The sequence below is a fragment of the Periplaneta americana genome, chromosome 9, assembly GCF_040183065.1.
Source record: "Periplaneta americana isolate PAMFEO1 chromosome 9, P.americana_PAMFEO1_priV1, whole genome shotgun sequence".
In the NCBI taxonomy this organism is placed as follows: Eukaryota; Metazoa; Arthropoda; class Insecta; order Blattodea; family Blattidae; genus Periplaneta; species Periplaneta americana.
Window position 1 is genome coordinate 9,210,206 of NC_091125.1, and position 21,417 is coordinate 9,231,622.

At 38.3% G+C, this 21,417-nt stretch overlaps 1 protein-coding gene across 1 annotated transcript in view; it reads right to left on the bottom strand.

Annotated features, from left to right (window-relative positions):
* The window catches only part of Rab23 (RAS oncogene family member Rab23), a 524,702-nt gene that overhangs the window by 41,068 nt on the left and 462,217 nt on the right, over positions 1-21,417 (bottom strand). The window contains exon 4 of the mRNA XM_069834397.1: positions 8,031-8,193. Within this exon, the coding sequence (XP_069690498.1) occupies positions 8,031-8,193 (163 nt within the window). The remainder of the gene's footprint in view (positions 1-8,030; positions 8,194-21,417) is intronic.

Genomic DNA, 21,417 nt, shown 5'->3' on the forward strand with positions numbered 1-21,417 from the left:
ACGAGATACGATCTAAGAAATCCTCTGCAGTTAATACTCGGCCTAAAGGAAAGAATAAATCTATCCTAAATCTGCACCCAAGAGAAGAGTGAAACAAAGGGCAACATTGTCCGCTTCATAAAATGAAGACGAATGTGGCCTCTGCCTACTGAATTATTATTCAAAGGAATCCATGTTGAAAGGGGAGTGGATCCGATGACAGACGTGCAACGTGTGGTATGACCACAGTCTATTATATACAGTCGCGAAGCTTGAGGTGTTTTTTTGCAAATCTCGTGATAAAGCGCTCCAAGCGGTTAGCAACTAGAAACAATAGACTGTCCATGGTCGACTTTGGACTGTGTCGTATTTCTATCGAGTGCTAGCTCGTTGCGTATTTCACATTGATGCTTGTGAAATGTTCGTTATTGGTTATAATGAAAATGTTAATGGCTAAAATATAATAATTGGAATAATAATATGGGACAAGGAGGAGACGTTTGTAGTGCTATAAATTGTAGCAACAGTAAGAGAAAGAGGCCAGAGTTATCCTTTTTCCGATTTCCGAAAGATTCAGAAAGGTTCCTGGGTTTCCACAAGAATGCTGTGCAGAAACAAAACTGTTAATTTGAAGTTCTTTGTGACTGTTAGAATACATTATATCCTTAAATTTCACAATGAAATGTTTCAGTCTAACCGAAAGGACATTAGATACCGGTTAAAGTACTGTCACTTAGGCTGCTAAATTTCCAGAGAAATAAAGGTTAGGTCTACTTTTTTTTCCAGAGGATATATTTTTAATTGTAGCTATTAATTTTGTTATTATTTTTATGTGTTATTTTACTAAAGACGTAGAAAAATTAAGTTTGTTTTAATGAAATTTATTGATCACGTTTTATTTTCAATTCTGGTGGGATTATTATTGCTTAGGCCTACTTTTTTCTTCAAAGGATAGGTTTTAAATTATAGCTGTTAATTTTGTTGTTATTTTTATTTGTTGTTTACTAGACACGTAGAAAAAGTTTGTTACAATAAAATTTATTGATCACGTTTTATTTCCAATTCTGGTGTGATTATTGTTGCTTAACCTCATCCCACTTTGTTAACTACGTAAGCATACACTACAAGTACCGGTACACGTAAGCTACTCCATTAATTCATATTTCCATTATTATTGTTGTAAAGAGAAATGCAAATTAATATTTATTGGTTTCATAGTTAATTTCGCTATAATCTTGAATGAGTGAAGCTATTATAGTAAATTTCAGTTCGTTTTGCACAAACAAAAGTTATATTAACTTATTTCTTGCAGGTATCTTCGAGTTTATGGTGGAATTTAATATACTTCATTAAAATAATAAATTAACTTTATGCATTTAATATTTCAATAATGGAAGGAAGGTGTTAATTTTTCCAAAAGAACACGACAACGAAAGTGTAACATATTTTGTCGGCTGCTAGGAGAGAGATCTGTGATGATGAGGCGATAGTAGCGATCCTAGTGGTGGGCAACTACCCATATTGAGCATCGCGACTGTATATAGTAGACTGTGGTATGACGAAGTGTGCGTGGGTGCCAGAGGATAAAGCAGTTTTTTTTGTGGTAAATGCCTTTGATTGAAATTGTACCTGACCTGTTCAAAATTGTACCCGTGTGGTATATTTTCGTATGTTTTTTGTTTATTGAAACATTTACAACTATAGACAATGTAAACATTCTTTATTTCATATACTGTTGTGAAACGACAACTAGGTCTTGAACATTGTATTCACAATAAATTTATACATTTCTTATACTTATTTTGCCCACAAAATACAAATATGCGTTTACTGTTCGAAATTGTACCCTCTTACCCTATGTCTTTTGCTGCTCTCAGCCAAAAGAAAAGCAATTACTTTTATCTGACGGAATTGTCAATGGTTTCTTCCTTAGTGAAAATAACTGATAGTTTTGTGAATATTTATTTCCATTGAATTGTTCTCTGAAGGTCGACTAGGTCGATTGCGATATTTGTTACCTGTATTATAGAGCTCGTTTTGGGGCGATTATTAATAAGTCATTTGAGTCTTCCTTTCTGTGACCAGTCAGTTTGTGTCAGTGCTTTCATATCATATTAGTGTACCTACTGCTTCCATAGAGTAAAGAGTCTTCTTGGTATGAATAACAAGATAAATTACGTTATTTATACATACTACTGACTTGACATTCGCTGATTATACAATTACATTAGCAAACATGCATCACTTTCTCCAAATATGTGGGCTGCCGAACCGACGGAAGATCCTCGAACAACACATGGGCCAGAAGCATTACATAGTCATTTCGATGCGCAGTTCTACTCACCACAGTCCAACATAAAACAGTTGTTGATGTCCTTTTATCCATACAGGCAGAGACAAAATTAAAATGAAGCTCCATTTCCCGAAACATATTCACTGTTTAAAGGCACGGAGAAAGGAAGGACCCAGACTTCTATGATCGAAAGCTGGAATGACTACAAAAATGGCAAAATAACGTTACGAGAATACTTCACGCAAAAAACCACAAGTTATAGGTTATAATAAATAGGACGTTGAAAAAATATCCAAAATTATATCCAACAACCTATATATTCAAATTCGATTTTAAATTAAATGTTTACAAATTTAGTAATGTAAACTTTATATAAATAACAACACAGTTTGTGCATGGATGACATATTCATCCATGGCTTGTATCTTGGCAGTCCCAAGTCCGTGTAAAAGAGAGGGAAAATGTTTACATCGCCCAAAACGTTCCCTACTACAATTGCATACTTTTAGCCCCATACTTCCGGTCTATGTTGGCCCAAAAGATATTTGCCCCAAACGTCCTATGAACGAATTGTTAGATGACCAATTCTGTAAATGTACCACACATGGTTGGACTGTGTTTATGAAATTGTTGACTCTGATTTTTTGCCTAGACAATCACATCATATGAAAAAAGAGGAAATCTTCATTTCATTTTTTTTAGTAGTTGTATCACTGATATAAATATTATTATGTGTAGTGCAAGCCTCGATGAGTCTGTTTGCATTCAGATAAATTGTCTTTTTTGTAGTATTAAATAGTTTGAAAATAAAATCATTCGATATGTTTCAGAGGAAGAATAATTGTCTGTAGATTATACATCTGAAGCCTGATTAATGTAACATTATCTCCTGGCATAATTTCCTCATAATTGGTGCCTTGTTGGTATTACTTGTGAGAATCAGACGTGTCTTCGGACAGTTGACTGAACAACAACAACAACAACAATAATAATGAAATCATTGATCCAGAGTAACATTTTACCTTGAACACTTAAAGTTTGTAGTTTCGCAAGTAATTTGTATCTTCATTGTTATATGTTACTTGCAAATGAATGAATAATACTAAGATGGTTTTTATGCAGTATTAAAACTATGAGTATCTCCAAAAGCTTCACTTTAATTTAAAATCTGTTATCTTCAGCTAGCCTGATTAAAGGAAATTAAGCTATCGTATTCATAAACATTCTTAGGGCGGGCTTCCGGTGGATGATCAGCGAACTAACTTTTTTCTTATTCATAAACCAGTGTTAGCGATATGATATGATATGATATGATATGATATGATATGATATGATATGATATGATATGATATGATATGATATGATATGATATGATATGATGATATATGGTATGATATGATATGATATGATATGATATGATGTGATGTGATGTGATGTGATGTGATGTGATGTGATGTGATGTGATGTGATGTGATGTGATGTGATGTGATGTGATGTGATGTGATGTGATGTGATGTGATGTGATGTGATGTGATGTGATGTGATGTGATGTGATGTGATGTGATGTGATGTGATGTGATATGATATGATATGATATTATATATGTTATGATATGATATATGATATGATATGATATGAATCTTGTACAAGTAACCAGTCGATAGCTGTGGCTAGTTTAGCACGCTCGTAGCGCGGACTAGCGAAATGTCTATGAATAGCACCCTAAGATTCCAAGAACCAATTTAATCTATATGAAATCATCTTTTCCATTAGGAAACTAGTAGGTAAGCGATATCTGTCGATAACTATAAAAAGTATTAACTGATTTATTGCTTTTGATATTAGACCTATCTTAGTTTTAACTTTAACAGAACATGTTAAGAAATCTGATTCTTATCCAGACATTTTCAAACGTTATCATAGTCACTCTACGAGATAATGTCTCATGGGAAAGAACAATACCTGCTGACTGAAAAAGAAATAAATTAGCTAAATAATATTCAATATCAATTAACTCTGAGAGGCTGTGTTTTATTAGTAAAGGTTTCTTTAATTGAGGAAGTTATGTTTTTCTGTTTGATGTCTCGAACTAGAGTTTGAAAGCAATGCTATATTTTTAAATACAACTCTCATTTTGTCCAAATGTTACAGAGTAATCTTATTAAATTCTCATACTGTGTGATAGCTGCTTCTTACACTTCATATTTTATATTTGCATTATTCTCTGTTAAAACTTGCATAGTATTTTGGTGTAGTTTTAATAGCTCCTGATATTAATCGGGGGATTTGATTTTGTGGTTTATGAAGTTTTTCGCATTTAAGATTATTGGGAGTACAGTAGCGTGTAAATTAAACCGAACAACGTAATTACTTATGTAAAAACACTCAAACGGGATAAAAAAAAAAGGATCTAAGACATACCTCAGTAATCTATGTGGCCTCCCTTGTTCCTAATAACAGCTCTGAGACGATATGGTATGGATTCCACTAATTTCACACAAATATTCTTCATTTCTTCATCGCGAAACCATACACCAATGAGGGCAGAAATCATCTTCTCCTTTGTAGAACAATCCATTTTTTGCATTCTTCTTTTGCTAATTGACCACAAGTTCTCAATGGGGTTGATGTCTGGTGAGTTGCCTGGCCAGGGGAGTACCTGAATATTCTTCTTGTTGAAGAATTCTGTAGTTTTTCGAGACGTATGGCATGGTGCCAGGTCTTGTTGGAACACACCTCTGCCATCCGGAAATGATTTTTGCAGCTGGGGTACGATTCTGGTTTCCAATAAGTGAATATATTTGTCAGAATTCATCATTCCCTTGAGAGGTATTAATGCTCCAGGCCCTTCATGTGTAAAACAACCCAAAAACATTACTTTAGGGGGGTATTTGGGTGCTTTTTGGAGATGAGCTGCTGTTACTTTTTCGGATCCTTTCCGTACGTAAGAAACACGGTGGGCGTGGACCTCGAAATGAGACTCATCGGAAAAAAGTACATTCTTCCAGTCATTCACTGTCCAGTGTTGATGTAATTTTGCCCACATTAAGCGTTTTTTGCACATAACAGGAGTTAGCAGTTGCTTCTTAATAGGCTTACGAGCCCTTCGTCCAGCTTCCAAAAGCCTACGCCGCACTGTTGTGACGTGAATATTCGCCCCAGTGGTAGCCATTAACTCGCGGGTTAAGTCGACAGCAGTTAATCTAGGATTTAATTTACTTTTCCTCACAATTAAACGATCATCTGCAGGTGAAGTCTTCCTTTTCCGGCCACAGTTTCCTTTTTTCTGGGGTGTGATGGATCCAGTCTCCCTGTATCGTTTTATGATCGAATTAACAGTAGTCAAACCGATGTCACATTCTGCAGCAATTTGCCTCTGTGTCATAGAAGAATGCTCTGCTAATGTTATAATATTACACCGTTTTCGTGGAGTTGTATCCATTTGTGAAGACGACAGAATGTACACAGAATTGCAGTATTAAGTCTTCAACACAACTGAAATGCTTATAAGTACAAAAGACAGGCAAAATGTCACATATTATAAAAAAATAATAACGACAGACCTTCAACAATGGAATTACACGTAGATTAGATTTAGATTAGATTTATTTATTTAACCTGGTAGAGATAAGGCCGTCAGGCCTTCTCTGCCCCTCTACCAGGGGATTACAACTATAACATGAACAATAAGATTACAATTAATATTAAATTTACAATTACAATTACAATAAAAATTAAAGTACGACAAGAATACCTGATTAATGAAAGCTAGACATTTTATCATAGAAGTTAAGAACAAAGAATATTTTTGTATTTACTAAATTACAAATTAAACCTACAATAACAAAATTCTATAGTGATGAAATTACCGGATATTGAGATACACGTACTACAGATGTCAATTAAAACGGTATGAGCAGCTGTGAGGCCAACAATGACAGTAAATGTAAAAAATATGTCTTGTTCGGATTAATTTGCACGCTACTGTATTTCTCCACAATATTTAAAATCTGCATTTATATAATTACATTTTGTAAAATATATTAAGATGTGTGTAGAACATCAGCACCTTTTCCCTGTCAATGGTTAAGGCTTTTTTCTGCCTTTTTACAAAATACTTAAGATCTCTCTTCCATAATAATTTTGTGTCAAAAACCACCCCAAATATTAAATTTTGCCTCACATGTTTCATCCATCCAACTGATTCCGCCTGAGCTACATCGGTGAAGATAATATGACCTTCTCTACAAAGTGACGTTATTTGTTATGTATGTTGATGAAATGGTTCTTATGTTAACGAGACGTTAAGAAATTCACAGTTATTAAATTGACGTTCAAATAAAATTTAACGAACGGTGGTGGAAGCAGCCGATAGTTTGTCCTTATTTGGTTAGTTGGTTCGGTATTCAGTAGTTATGTTGGTCAGTTTAGAACAGCTGAAAGGAGAGCAGCCGCAGCACGACGGTGTGTTTGCTTACTCACATACGTGGAGGACGCTCCGACATTCTTGTGGTTCGTGGCTGTGTGGTACCGTTGGAGATAGCTGCTGGTCGTGGGCACAATATAAACATCTATTTCAGAAGCCCATTTCCATAACAGGATCTTGAAGAATGGCAGACAGGTGCCGGTTGATTCTCTGTGGCATTCCATGCAGGCATGAATATTGCCACCGCAGATTTTCGTGGAAGTTCGTTGCTAAATTAGATGCACTGCATAGCTATATCTCTAATTTTTTTCGCTTTCGCTTTAGAACCATTCTATTTTTTTTATTAAGATGTTATATTCTGATCTTATTATTCTTTTAATAGAGTGGTAAGATACAGTATAGGTGACTTTGGCGTGAAATTCCTGGGATATGTACACAAATCCCTACAGTTTACGTTAGCGCCTGAATCATCTAAGTTCGGCACAATCATGATGATTCATGCATTTGAAATGTGGATATGGAGAAGAATGAAACGTGTGAAATGGACAGACAGAATCAAAAATGAATCTGTACTAGAAATAGTCGGCGAAGGAAAAATAATGCTGAAATTAATAAGTAAAAGATACTGACTAGAGTCACTGGCTAAAAAGAAACTGCCTACTGAATAGGCCTGTGCACTGGAATAAAAGATAAACGAGAAAAATGTTAGGGCCAGAAGAAAATATTAGATGATGGATAACATTAAGATATATGGATTATATGCGGAGACTAAGAGGAAGGTGGAATATTGGAAAGATTGTAGAATGCTGGGTTTGCAGTGAAATGCCTGTCCTTGGGCAGAAAACTATGAATGAATGGTGATTCATGTCTGCAGCCTGTAACCTACTCTACAAACTATCGTATGTATAGAGTAAGTCAAACAGATTCCAGCCAATCCAGACTGTGTCCTTGGACTTATTTTCTGGTTCGTTTTGTCCAGGTTCCTCAACTGTACGTGAATGTCAGGTAACTTAATGGCGATTTTTCGGACTTATTACTACCACTAATTTCACCTACTCTAGATAGACCCTACCGTCACAGTTGATATATTATTTGTAATATTGCAGTTAAATTACATATACTCGAGTTTCATTTTAGCACGTAATATGCTGGTGACAATCTTAATTCTCTCAACAAACTTTGAATCTTGCGCTACCATGTGGCAACAGATCTTTGTCTGACAGAGGAAACACGTTGCTTCCGGCGTTGTAGTTTCAGAGACTGGAAACAGCTGTAATAGCGTAATCAAAAGCTGGTCGCCATATGAGATGAGCAATCATACAGCAAACGTACCTTCATTTTCCAGGAGTGTGCCGCCTCGAAAGAATCACGGTCCGTCGTGGAGAACGCCAGCACGCAGGCCTGTGCGCCGCGGTAGTACGCCTTGGTGATGGCATCGAACTCTTCCTGGCCCGCAGTATCCCATAACATAAGGCGCACCTCTTCGCCATCCAATCTGCATAAAAACAAGATTTATTATTATTATTATTATTATTATTATTATTATTATTATTTAGTAAGGCAGCCAGTAACATGAAAATATCTATACATTAAATTTAATGGCATTTTAAATATTCTTTCCATCAAAAGTTAAAATTGCATTACAAAAACAAATTAACGAGGAAAGTTGATACATGTAAGTATCGGGAATATGATGTTAATATAAAACGAATTATGAAACATACGTGAAATGGAGTCCTTTCAATTAATTTCATGGAATTAACGAAACCATATAAAACAAAATGTTCACTAATAGACCCTACTTTTATTTTATAAAATTATGGTCGTTCTTACGCTGTTTTATGACAATATAAACAAGGCAAAGTAACAAAAAAAAAAGCTGTAGGCATAAAAGTTTTTAAAAATTATATGTTGATGGAAAATTGAAGCTAACATTTTTTAAGAATTATGTATTAACATGAAGAGGAGTTGAAGTTAAGGAGTTCAGGGCAGAACTAAAAATATACGGACAAATGCCTATCAGTATTATTGAAGGAAAACATGTTGTACAATAACAATGGGAAAAATATGTGGATTTTATTTACGTTGAAAGTGAATTATATTACGGAGAAATATGATATAATGCCATAATTCGAAAGCATATCTTTTATGAATAAAATGCAAATAAAACTTGTACGTGTCCCGAATACACTATTTAGTAACAGGTACGTGTCCCGAATACACTATTTCACTCGTATTTCACTACTCACTTCAACATTTTTATCCGTTTCCTGAGTGGCAATTTTTTGTTTCGTTTTTACATTCCTACCACTTTGTTGCTCTCCAACCTTTGCAAAAATATACTATGACATTTATATATACTTAAAAGATGAACACGAAGTAGTCCCATATCTGCTATATTGTGCAAGTGTGGAAAATGCATCGCTTTATTTACTTGTGCTCCTAGCATGTTCTGCATTCTCAGCATATTGACACTTGACAGTTTCGCGAATGGTTGAACGTCCCCGTCAACATTGTCCGCATATTTTTCTACCAGAATTTCTTACATAATTTGAGAAAAATAAATTTTATAAAAGTCTCACACTGTAATTAAAGACAGAACAGATTTAGTTAATGTGTACATGTATCCTATTCCTGTTTTCGTGTATAAACCTAGCTATGATATAGACAGGACTTGGGGTTCCCTGGGGCTCATTAGGCTACTCGTGTATGGACGGAATCTGATTATATCAGGGACTGAGTCAAGATGGCCCATCTGTCAGCGTCGGCTAATAAGGAAGGTCTTCAGGCTCCGAGCCCCTGGGGCTTCTTAGGCTAGTCGTCTGCGAAATGGGCCCTGGCTCATCAGGAGCTGAGGTAGGATGGCCCACCTGTCAGCGATGGATTCACAAAAGTCACCCAGATCACCTGTCGGACTTGGACATTCATTGCACATAGAGAGCGCACAATGGACCAAAGCCTGCCTAAGTGTCTGAGCCCTTCCCGAGTCCAGCCCTCGAAATGCCAAGCCAAGCTATGAACACATCTATCTCCAGTGCATTCGTCGGTCTTATATTCCTGTTGTTGAATTTAAACGCTAGTGCCAATCAATAACAAAGGGGGTTGGGATGTGTTACTTACTACCGTTTACCTGTTTGACAAGACATTCTTACAACGTTCTTTATTATCCTCCCTTAGTCTAGGCCTGCTTGCAACCTAGTTAACTTCAATTTTTAAACACGCCATTTACAATTACTATACATTCACGATTATGAATATTGAGATTAGTGTGATGGTGTTGGTGTGCTTAGGATATTAATACACTCTGATACCAAGAAAGTCGTGTGTCGTATTTATGTGTATTTCCAGAGCGAATATAACAATGCAAGGAATGAAATACAATTTCCGTTAATCGTGTTTTGGAGAGAAGCGACGGGTGTGTCCAAAATTACGGTATATAGGTTACAGGAAAGAAAATGAATCGGGATAAAAGCCTAAAAGCACATCCAATAAACGCATTCTCGTGTTACAACATTGGACACATTTAATCAGGCACTTAAGGACAGTAGGGTAAACATTGGTAATTTCGTGATAATTTCATAAAAATTAATTTAAAATACAAATGTGCAAATATATCCTTATTCCGATTTTTTCATCTAAAAGACGATAATTTGCTGTACAAATCTGGACACATAAAAGATTGGACACGTTCTTGAACAAGTGCCAAAAACCACTTTTACAACTTAAGCTAAAAGGTTGGTTATTTCGTGATAACCTTGGTAATTTCGTGATATTACATTCATAATTTCGTGAGAGGTAGAAGAATTGTGGAAAAATTCATTAAAATCAAATGAAATTTTCATTTATTGTTAAAAGACTTCAAACATAGTAATTCCGTCTAATATTCATTGCAAGAAAACATAGAAATACATATCAACACATAATAAGAATGAAATCAAAGTAAAAATTGAAATTGAAAGGGGATCTTCTTTGCCCCGAAAGGGTGAACACTTTTATTACGGGCTTTACTATAGCCTATATTACTAGGGTAACTCCAAAAGTAATGCATAACATTTGTTTAAAAATTATATTTTTATCCTACAGCTTTGCTATTTTCACAGAATATAGATACAACCTTTAGGAACAAAATGTCACTTTTCCACATAATCCCCGTCCCTTTCAACTGCCTTACGTAACCTTGGAACGAGGGCCTGTAGACCAGCACGGTAAAAGTCTGGACCAACACGTCTGAGCCACTCTTTAGCAGCGTGCACAAGGGAGTCATCTTCTAACCTCGCTCCGCGAAGGGATCCTTCAGTTTACCAAAGAGATGGTAATCGCATGGTGCCAGTTCAGGACTGTAAGGCGGATGTTTCAGTGTTGTCTATCCGAATTTTCTGATCTGGTCTGTGGTCTTATGACTGACATATAGCTGTGCGTTTTCGTGCAATAGCAGAACATCCTGCCTCTCCCGATGTCGTCGAACACGACTGAGTCGAGCTTGAAGTTTCTTGAGAGTTGCCACATACGCGTCAGAATTAATGGTGGTTCCGTGTGGCATGATGTCCACAAGCAAGAGTCCTTCTGAATCGAAAAACACAGTAGCCATAACTTTTCCTGCCGAAGGTGTACTTTTGAATTTCTATTTCCTTGGTGAATTTTCATGATGCCACTCCATTGTCTGCCTCTATCTCCGGTCCAAAATGGTGGAGCCATGTTTCATCTTCTGTTACAATTGTTGCAAGTAAGTCATCTAGCACTTATCATTGGCACTTAGCATGGTAACAAATCAAACAGAAGCTACACTGAGCCCATTGCGTCCCCCTTTTCTTTTTTGTTATCACATCTTATCTTCAGATTTCTAAAATTCGTATTGTAATACAATTTTTAAAATAGTATAAAATGTAACGCTTAATGCTCAACAAAATTTCGCCTCAAACAGCTAAGATTTCTATCAGGAAAGCTAAGCCTATATGGAGACTACAGCTGTATCTAAAATTCCAAAAACATTTCGTAAAATTTCATTAAGATATAATAAATCATTGTACCAAATATCATATGCTTACCTTTAATAATAAGCCTGTAATGTAATTACAAACATCCACAAAATTTGTACGCCTGAGAAGTCGACGCTAACTTGCTCTCTCCAAACATAAAAGCTCACTGAAGCAGCTACAATAGTCACACAAAGCGTAGCTGTATGTTTCTGGAAACCGGACAACATATGTAATCCCTTGGCGGAAATTTGAATCTCATAACACCATTGGTTAGTTAACGAAAGAGCAAAGAAAAAGTATCACGAAATAACCACTGCCACGAAATTACCAATGTTTACCTTACTTTCTTTATATAAATAAGGCTTATATCCAACTTAGACATATTTTTCCGCACTAAAAGTTATTGGATTCTAGTACAGCAGAAAAGAGAACATTAAGAAATATTTAATGGAACGTGGCGATATTGTTGCTCGTCGCAACGAATTTTTAAGAACAATGAGAAAAAAGAGGAAATTAGGAAAATCTATATAATTTTTAGAAGAAATTATTTTAGTATACTTCTGTATTTTGCGTTCATATATTTCTTTAGTTGAATTGGTTTTTTCAACTTTGTTCTGAAACTTTCTCTACAGTAGCTCCACCGCGAATTGGATTTGGTCAGACAGTTTGAAAGTTTACCGGGAAGCTTCCTCTGTGTAAAAAGAGAGTATTCTTACTTACAAATGGCTTTTAAGGAACCTGCAGGTTCATTGCCGCCCTCACATAAGCCCGCCATCGGTCCCTATCCTTTCCAAGATTAATCCAGTCTCTCTCATCATATCCTACCTCCTTCAAATCCATTTTAATATACTCCCATCTACGTCTCGACCTCCACAAGGTCTTTTTCCCTCCGGTCTCCCAACTAACACTCTATATGCATTTCTGGATTCGTCCATACGTGTAACATGCCCTGCCCATCTCAAACGTCTGAATTTAATGTTCCTAATTATGTCAGGTGAAGAATACAATGCGTGCAGTATAAAAAGAGAGTATACATATTTTATCTTTTGCCTGGCAGTTGAAGGCGCAACGTCGTGGTCAGCATTACAGGCAACTTTTAATTATTTTATTAACCTATGATAAGACGATATACTGACAAATTTACTAAGTGCAAGGAAATAAATATTCATATCGAAATATTATTATATTATATTTTTTGTATTTCGGTTTTATGTATATAATAGTCTTTAATGTATATTTGTAATGCAAATAAATAAATAAATAAATAGATGGATGGATGGACAAAAGGACGTACGGACAGACAGACAGACAGAGAGACGGACGGATGGATGGATGGATAGATAGATAGATAGATAGATAGATAGATAGATAGATAGATAGATAGATAGATAGATAGATAGATAGATAGATAGATAGATAGATAGATAGATAGATAGATAGATAGATAGATAGATAGATAGATAGATAGATAGATAGATAGATAGATAGATAGATAGATAGATAGATAGATAGATAGATAGATAGATAGGTAGGTAGATAGGTAGATAGATAGATAGACAGACAGACAGACAGACAGACAGACAGACAGACAGACAGACAGACAGACAGACAGACAGACAGACAGACAGACAGACAGATAGATAGATAGATAGATAGATAGATAGATAGATAGATAGATAGATAGATAGATAGATAGGTAGGTAGATAGGTAGATAGACAGACAGACAGACAGACAGACAGACAGACAGACAGACAGATAGATAGATAGATAGATAGATAGATAGATAGATAGATAGATAGATAGATAGATAGATGGATGGGTGGGTGGGTGGGTGGGTGGGTGGGTGGGTGGGTGGGAGGACGGGTGGGTGGGTGGGTGGGTGGACGGGTGGGTGGGTGGACGGACGGACGGACAGACGGACAGACGGACAGACGGACAGACGGACAGACAGACAGACAGACAGACAGACAGACAGACAGACAGACAGACAGACAGACAGACAGACAGACAGACAGACAGACAGACAGACAGACAGATAGACAGACAGATAGATAGATAGATAGATAGATAGATAGATAGATAGATAGATAGATAGATAGACACAGTCATTTAGAATAATAAACAGAATGAAATAACTGAAGAGATGGAAGTAAACATGGACCTGAGGCAGGGATGTGGACTATAATGTTCGATCTCTACATACATGAATAGGATACTGGAGGATTGGAAAAGTAAAAACCCAAGTGATATTGAAGTGGAACATAATAAAGTAATAAATTCTACACCGTTTGCTGATTGTCAGATCCTTATTACAACAGAAGTTGCGTTACAAAAATATCGTGCTTTGAAACAACATACTGCAAGATTATAATTTATAAATTTCACATAAGACGATGAAATCTATGAGTATAGAGAATAAAAATGCATGAAGATGTTAAATAGTAATAAACAATAACATAATCGATTAAGTAAACACATTTAAATAATTACGTAGTGTATTTCCTTACAGAAATGTAGCATTGATGTAGGAGAAAACATACAGAAATACAAAAGGTTAAATGGATGCATACAAAGACGTTTAGGGAAGTATGTAGATGAAATTATTGGGGATCATCAGTGTGGTTTTAGATCGACTATTGATCAGATTTTTTTATGTATTCGACAGACATTGGAGAAAAAATGGGAGTATATGGGTTATTCATAGATTTCAAAAAGACATATGACTCGGTTAAGAGAGGACATTTATATAATATTCCTATTGAATTAAAATTTTGGTATTCCGAAGAAACTAGTTCGATTAATTAAAATATGTTTCAGTGAAACTTACAGCAGAGTCCGTATAGGCCAGTTTCTATCTGATGCTTTTCCAATTCATTGCTGGCTAAAGCAGGAAGATGCACTATCACCTATACTTTTTAAATTCGCTCTAAAATATGCCATTAGGAAAGTTCTGGATAACAGACAGGATTTGAAATTGAACGGGTTACATCAGCTTCTTTTCTATGCGGATGACGTGAATATGTTAGGAGAAAATCCACAAACGATTAGGGAAAACACGGAAATTTTGTTTGAACCAAGTTAAGCGATAGGTTTGGAAGTAAACTCGGAAAAGACAAAGTATATGGTTATGTCTCGTGACCAGAATATTGTACGAAATGGAAATACTATAAAAATTGGAGATTTATCCTTCGAAGAGATGGGAAAAATTCAAATATCTTGCAGCAAGAGTAACAAATATAAATGATATTCGGGAGGACATTAAACGCAGAATAAATATGGGAAATGCCTGTTATTATTCGGCTGAGAAGCTTTTGTCATCTAGTCTACTGTAAAAAATATGAAAGTTAGAATTCATAAAACAATTAGCCTATAGACTATTACCGGTTGTTCTATATGGTTGTGAAACTTGGACACTCACTTTGAGAGAGGAACAGAGATTAAGGGTATTTGAGAATAAGGTTCTTAGGAAAATATTTGGGGCTAAGAGGGATGAAGTTACAGGAGAATGGAGAAAGTTACACAACGCAGAACTGCACGCATTGTATTCTTCACTTGACATAATTAGGAATATTAAATCCAGACATTTCAGATGGGCAGGGCATGTAGCAGGTATGGACGAATCCAGAAATGCATATAGAGTGTTAGTTGGGAGGCCGGAGGGAAAAAGACCTTAGGGGAGGCCGAGACGTAAATGGGAGGATAATATTAAAATGGATTTGAGGGAGGTGGGATATGATGATAGAGACTGGATTAATCTTGCACAGGATAGGAAGTGATGGCGGGCTTATGTGATGGCGGCAATGAACTTACGGGTTCCTTAAAAGCCATCTGTAAGTAAGTAAGTAAGAAGGGGCATGAAAACTTAACTTCCCGACAATTAAATAGGCCATCTAGCACACCATGTTATCAGTAGTTTAATCTACAAAGATATTCCTAATCTCCAATGTCCGGACGAATTCTGCACAGAACCCTCATAGTAAACATTATGAACATGAATTGTTCTGTGTGACTTGCGGCTTTCTCGGCGTTTGATATAAAATAACTTTCCTCTGTTTCTCAGCCAGGTAAGTTGCATATTTACTTCCAAACTTTCGATGACTAGCTCTGCTATCTTCTTCAGGGAATGAAGTGTCGTGGGACCATGTCTATCCGGTATATATATGTCAGTAAAGTTCTCGCTACGGACCAATCAGGAGCTAGTTCCTAGTCCCGACTACCTGCCGCATTCTGATTGATCGAAGCGATGGCCAATCAGGAGCTAGTTCCTGGTGCCGACTGCCTGCCTTGTACTGGTGGTCGAAGCGTGCAGATGGCAGGTTTCCATGCTGTACTCAACTCTGTTGAAATTATTGCCATCTACTATAGCTGGATTTCGATGGCTTCCTTGATGACGAGGTCCCAATAACCTGATGTATTGTCCAACGTGGTGGTGGCGCCGAAATCTATCTTTTGGCCCGTTTCCAGACTGTATTGCGCTACTGCAGACTTATAGGAATAATGTCTTATGCGGCGCTGATGTTCCTTGCAGCGTTTCATAATGGTGCGTCCTGTCTACCCAATGTAGCATCCTGGTACTACTAGCGGATCCATCAGACTACCACAGTCATTATGTTCGTGGACTGGACGCATATTGTCGCTGTGGTGCACTACAGCAGACAGATGGCGCCGCGGTATTGTTCCGTGTCAGTTATTCTCTCGTCCCAGCACGAGACACTTGTGTGCTGATAGTGTACTGTTCGCGCAACTTATCTGGGCAGCTAAAAGAGCGGGGAAGCGGGATGTAGCGAGGTTGCTTGTAGCGGTAGCGTAGCAGAAAAGGGAAGTAGAGGGGCAGCGAGAGAGCACTAGGGAACCCAAGTGCCTGGATAAGTTGCGCGGACAATAAGCAGAACTATGGTCTTTGTTGTGAAGGTGTTTTGAATGCGCACGTCGGAACTCGGAAATGTCGCGGTTTGAGCAACGAGTAAAGTTCAAAATTCTGCCAAAAATTAGGTACATCCGTTAGCGAAACGTTTCAGATGATGATGCATGTTTATGGTACAACACCTTGGGCGCAGTGCTTTGTTTAAGTGGCACCAACGCTTTTCGCAGGGAAGAGACAGTTTGGAAGATGATAAGCGTACTGGTCGGCCACAAACAATCCGATCTGAAAGCAATATCGATAAAGTTGCAATGTTGGTGAGTGCCAACCGCTCCCAGTCGGTAGACGATATCGCAACAGCAGCAGAGATCCGCCATGATACGTGCCACAAAATTCTGTATGATGACCTGAACATGTCGCATGTTACCCAGCACAGTGTGCCACGCGTTCTAACGCAAGACCAGCGTGACGATCACATGACCATTTCCGGTGACCTGATCAGTAGTGCTGACGATGATCCAGCGTTTCTCAACTGGATCATAACAGGAGACGAAACATGATGTTTTCTTTATGATCTGCAACTGAAGCGACAGTCGGCCACGTGGAAATCGCGATTATCGTCACAACAGAAAAAGCCGCGAGAAGACAGGTCAAAAGACAAGGCGATGCTTAAACTGTTTTTTGATCATTGGGAATTGTTCACATGGAAATCATACCAGACGGAGTAACTGTAAACAAGACCTGCTACAAGGAGATCCTTCTCCGTCTACGCGATTCAATTCGTCGTAAGCTTCCTGAGCTTTGGCGTAGAAAGAATTGATTGTTGCTACACGACAACACCCCTGCACATCGCTCTGTGCTTGTCCAAGAAGAACTTTAAAGAAACAGGTCACCATTCTGCCACATCCTCCGTATTCACCTGATCTTCCACCATGAGAGTTCTTCATTCCTCGTTTGAAAGCAAAGCTACGTGGGCATAGGTTTCATTCGCTCGAGGAGGTCATAACTGCCACGAAAGAAGACGTACTGGATTTTCTTGCCAATATCTTTGAGGAGTGCTTCCATTAGCAGTTATACCAACGTTGGCAGACGTGCATAGCGGACAACGGCGACTATTTTGAGGGACGATGTGAATTATTCTTCTTTTCTCTTACGCCCCAGGTGCCAGTCCAGGAACTTAGTGACTCTACTACGTATAAGACGCTTAGCCGCGATCCCACGAGCTCCGTAGAAAGGCTCACAACAGCCTTACTAAAGAAGGCCAACGAGACAGGTGAAGTGGCGAAGTCTTTGACTCTACATTCAACAAGACCACCTACACTCTACGCGTTGCCCAAAATCCACAAGGAAGTTCCATTGAGGCCTATTATCAGCGCCATAGGTTCTCTCACCTACCGGCTGGCCAAACACCTTACCAGTCTTCTGAATCCTCTTGTGGGAAAATGCAGCCACTAAGTGAAGAATTCAGCAGAGTTCATGAGAACTTTACAGAGCATCAGAACAAATCCATCCAGACTCTCACTCAAGGAAACGGAGTTGTTGAGAATTCTCTTTCCAACTGAGGTCATTGGACTCTTTAACCATACACTCAGCTCCACTTACTTCATGTACAAAGGGCATATTACGAGCAATCCGACGGCGTAGCCATGGGCTCGCCTGTCGCCAGCCACAGCCAATTTATACATGGAAGACTTCGAGCATAGAGCCCTGGAGAATGCGCCGTTGAAACCAGCTCACTTCTACCGCTATGTAGATGACACTTTGGTCATCTGGCCTCATGGAGGATCAAAACTTGAGGAATTCCAAGAACACCTGAACAATATTACCCGAACATCCAGTTCACGAAAGAAGTAGGAAAAGACGGCTGTCTCCCTTTCTTAGACATTCTCATCTCCAGGAAGTCGGATGGCACACTGGGTGACAGCATATACAGGAAACCAACACATACCGACCTATACCTAAATGGACTCAGTCATCATCACTCGGCACAGAAACGAACGGTCCTGTCGATTCTTCTGCACAGGGCGAAGGGGATTTCGAACTTAGAGAGTCTCCCTTCTGAGATCCGTCACCTACGCAAGACGTTCCAACAGAACAACTTGCAACAGAGAAATCACTTTGGCCCTCATAAGGGCTTTCTTGAACAAACCACCCGCCCAGAAACAAGAGGAGGCGAAGGGCATGGCATACATCCCGTTCTATGACTCCATCTAGGGCAAGATTAGCAGATTGCTAAGAAAACACGGGATTAAGACCATCCAGAAGCCGCCCACAAAGATTCAAAACTTGCTGAGACCAGATAAGGACGACCTTGGGTTTAGGACACCATTATGGAACGCTGCAAGGAACACCAACGCAGCAGAAGACTACATTACCCCGATAAGTCTGCAGTAGCGCAACGCAGCTTTGAAACGGGCCACAAGATAGATTTCGGCGCCACCACCATCTTGGACAAAACATCAGGTTATTGGGACCTGGTCATCAAGGAAGTCATCGAAATCCAGCTAGATGGCAATAATTTCAACAGAGACGGGGGCCTACAGTTGAGTACAGCATGGAAACCTGCCATCAACATGCTTCGACCACAAGCAAATGGCAGACAGTCGGGACCAGGAACTAGTTCCTGATTGGCCACCGTTGGGACCAACAAGAATGCGGCAGGTAGTCGGGACTAGGAACTAGCTCCCGATTGGCCTGCGGCGGGAAGCCCTACTGCCGTTATATAAATACCGGATAGACATGGTCCCACGACAAGTGCTAACAAAACTGTGACCGCCATACTCTCTAATCCTCGTTACTCCCACAATCTTTTCCTATATCTACTATTAGTTATGAGATAAACTGCTCTTTTGTTATCACTGTTCGACCTGTGATTGCTCATTTATGATGACGGTGATCTTAGACAGTGAAACAGTGATAAACAGTGATTGAACTGCGAACTTGTCTGAGGTGAACACTGAACATCAGAGCGTCTCACTGTGATGTTTCTATGCTCTAGATATTTCGCACATGTAGGAGAAGACGAGACATGTTGAAGTTATCCGTTTGTACTTCATAGAAGTCAAGTGTAAGCACAATACTGAGTTGTAAATATAGGTGTTTCATGATTTTAAAAACAGATTAAAGGTTTGAAAGTCAGTTTTTATTTATTTATTTATTTATTTAATATTATAGGCAAACTCTGCATTTGTTGTCTGGATACCGAATACAATGATTGTCCATTTGATCTTGTACACTATTCCTGAGTGAAATATTATATAGGTAAACGGAAAACTAGTAATTTTGACATAATTCACACTTCACTCAGAAGATGAATGAAACATTGTTATTTTTTAAATCATTGTCATGTTTGATAACATTCTGTTATTATTGTAGTTTTAGTAGTTGAATAGTGTAGATATTTCACTGCTTAAAACAATGGAGTCAATTAAGCAATATAAAACCCTGCCATATTTTCGGCTGTCGGCTGACAATAGTTTATTTTCTGGCTGTAAGAAATTGAAATCTACCAGGATCAGCCTGAAATCTATTGAGGTGGCTACATTGAATCGGGCGTTCACATTCAGTGAGCTCAGTATAGAGTTCACAGGCGTAGTTGTTCCCAGTTTTGTCACTAGGTCGCATAAGCACACCAGCGCAACGCACACAGTGAGTAAAGAACCTGAGCTGTCCCAGCTGGTGAACAGTTTAGTCTTCGAACTGTGATCACGTTTAAAGAGCTGGAGCTCAGTATAGAGCTCACTAGAGTTGGGCAACACGATTCTTTTTCAGAAGTCGATTCCAACGATTCAATCACACATTACGAATCGATTCTAACGATTCGTTCACGATTCTTCTCAGTCTGCGATTCCAACTATTCTTTTGAATCGTCAACGAGTTCACGATTCTTCCCAGTCTGCGATTCCAACTATTCTTTTGAATCGTCGCAAGACACTTTCCTTTGCAAACCAAGCGTAGAACAAAAACGTTCTACATCTCTCTCATAGATGGCATAAGAGGCGAGACATTGGATTGTCTCTTTCTCATTGGCTGGAACCATTCAGTATGAACTCCATTAGTCCACAAAATTACCCAAGATAATGTCTCTAAATTATAATTTATCAACTGAACCTTATTATGAAGTACATTTTTTGCATTACATCTCTATTTAACTATGCAAATTTCAGGTTTGTGTTCATTATTTTCCATACTTAACAAATGCAGTACATATTTTGATTTCACTCTCGCTCGGGAGCATTCGACACGGTTCGGAAATGTCCGTTGACAGGTTACATCAAACAACGAATAGAATCGTGGGTTACGATACCATGCCGATTCCTTCATATTCTTTTGAATGACGATTCGTTACGATTCTTTTGAACGACGATTCGTTGATACCACGAATCGATTCTTACGATTCTTTATTATTAGTCGTTCGAATGAACGATTCGTTCACGAATCGACCCAACTCTAGAGCTCACTGCTCACAGTTCGCAGGCGTAGTTGTTCCCAGTTTTGTCACTAGATAGCATAAGCACAGCAGCGCGCAGCGCAGCGCAATGCACGCAGTGAGTAAAGAACCTGAACTGTCTATCAGCTGGTTATCAGTTCAGCCCCGAACTGTGATCACTGTTTAAAGAGCTGTTTAATCGTGTGATCGTGATTTTTCGATCACCGTGATAAAATCACAGGTCGGTGATTTTCTGCTCATCACTATCTACTATACTAAAATACATATTTAAAAGAAATCCACCAGAATTTTTCGGGCGGGACAGCGCTTTGTTGGACTCTGTGGATGCGCCACACTCACAGCACATAAACCAATGCTTCTCGTCCTGCCAACACACGTCTATAACACAATCATCCCGCCTTGAAGAGGGAAAGTAAGTCCTTAAAACAAGC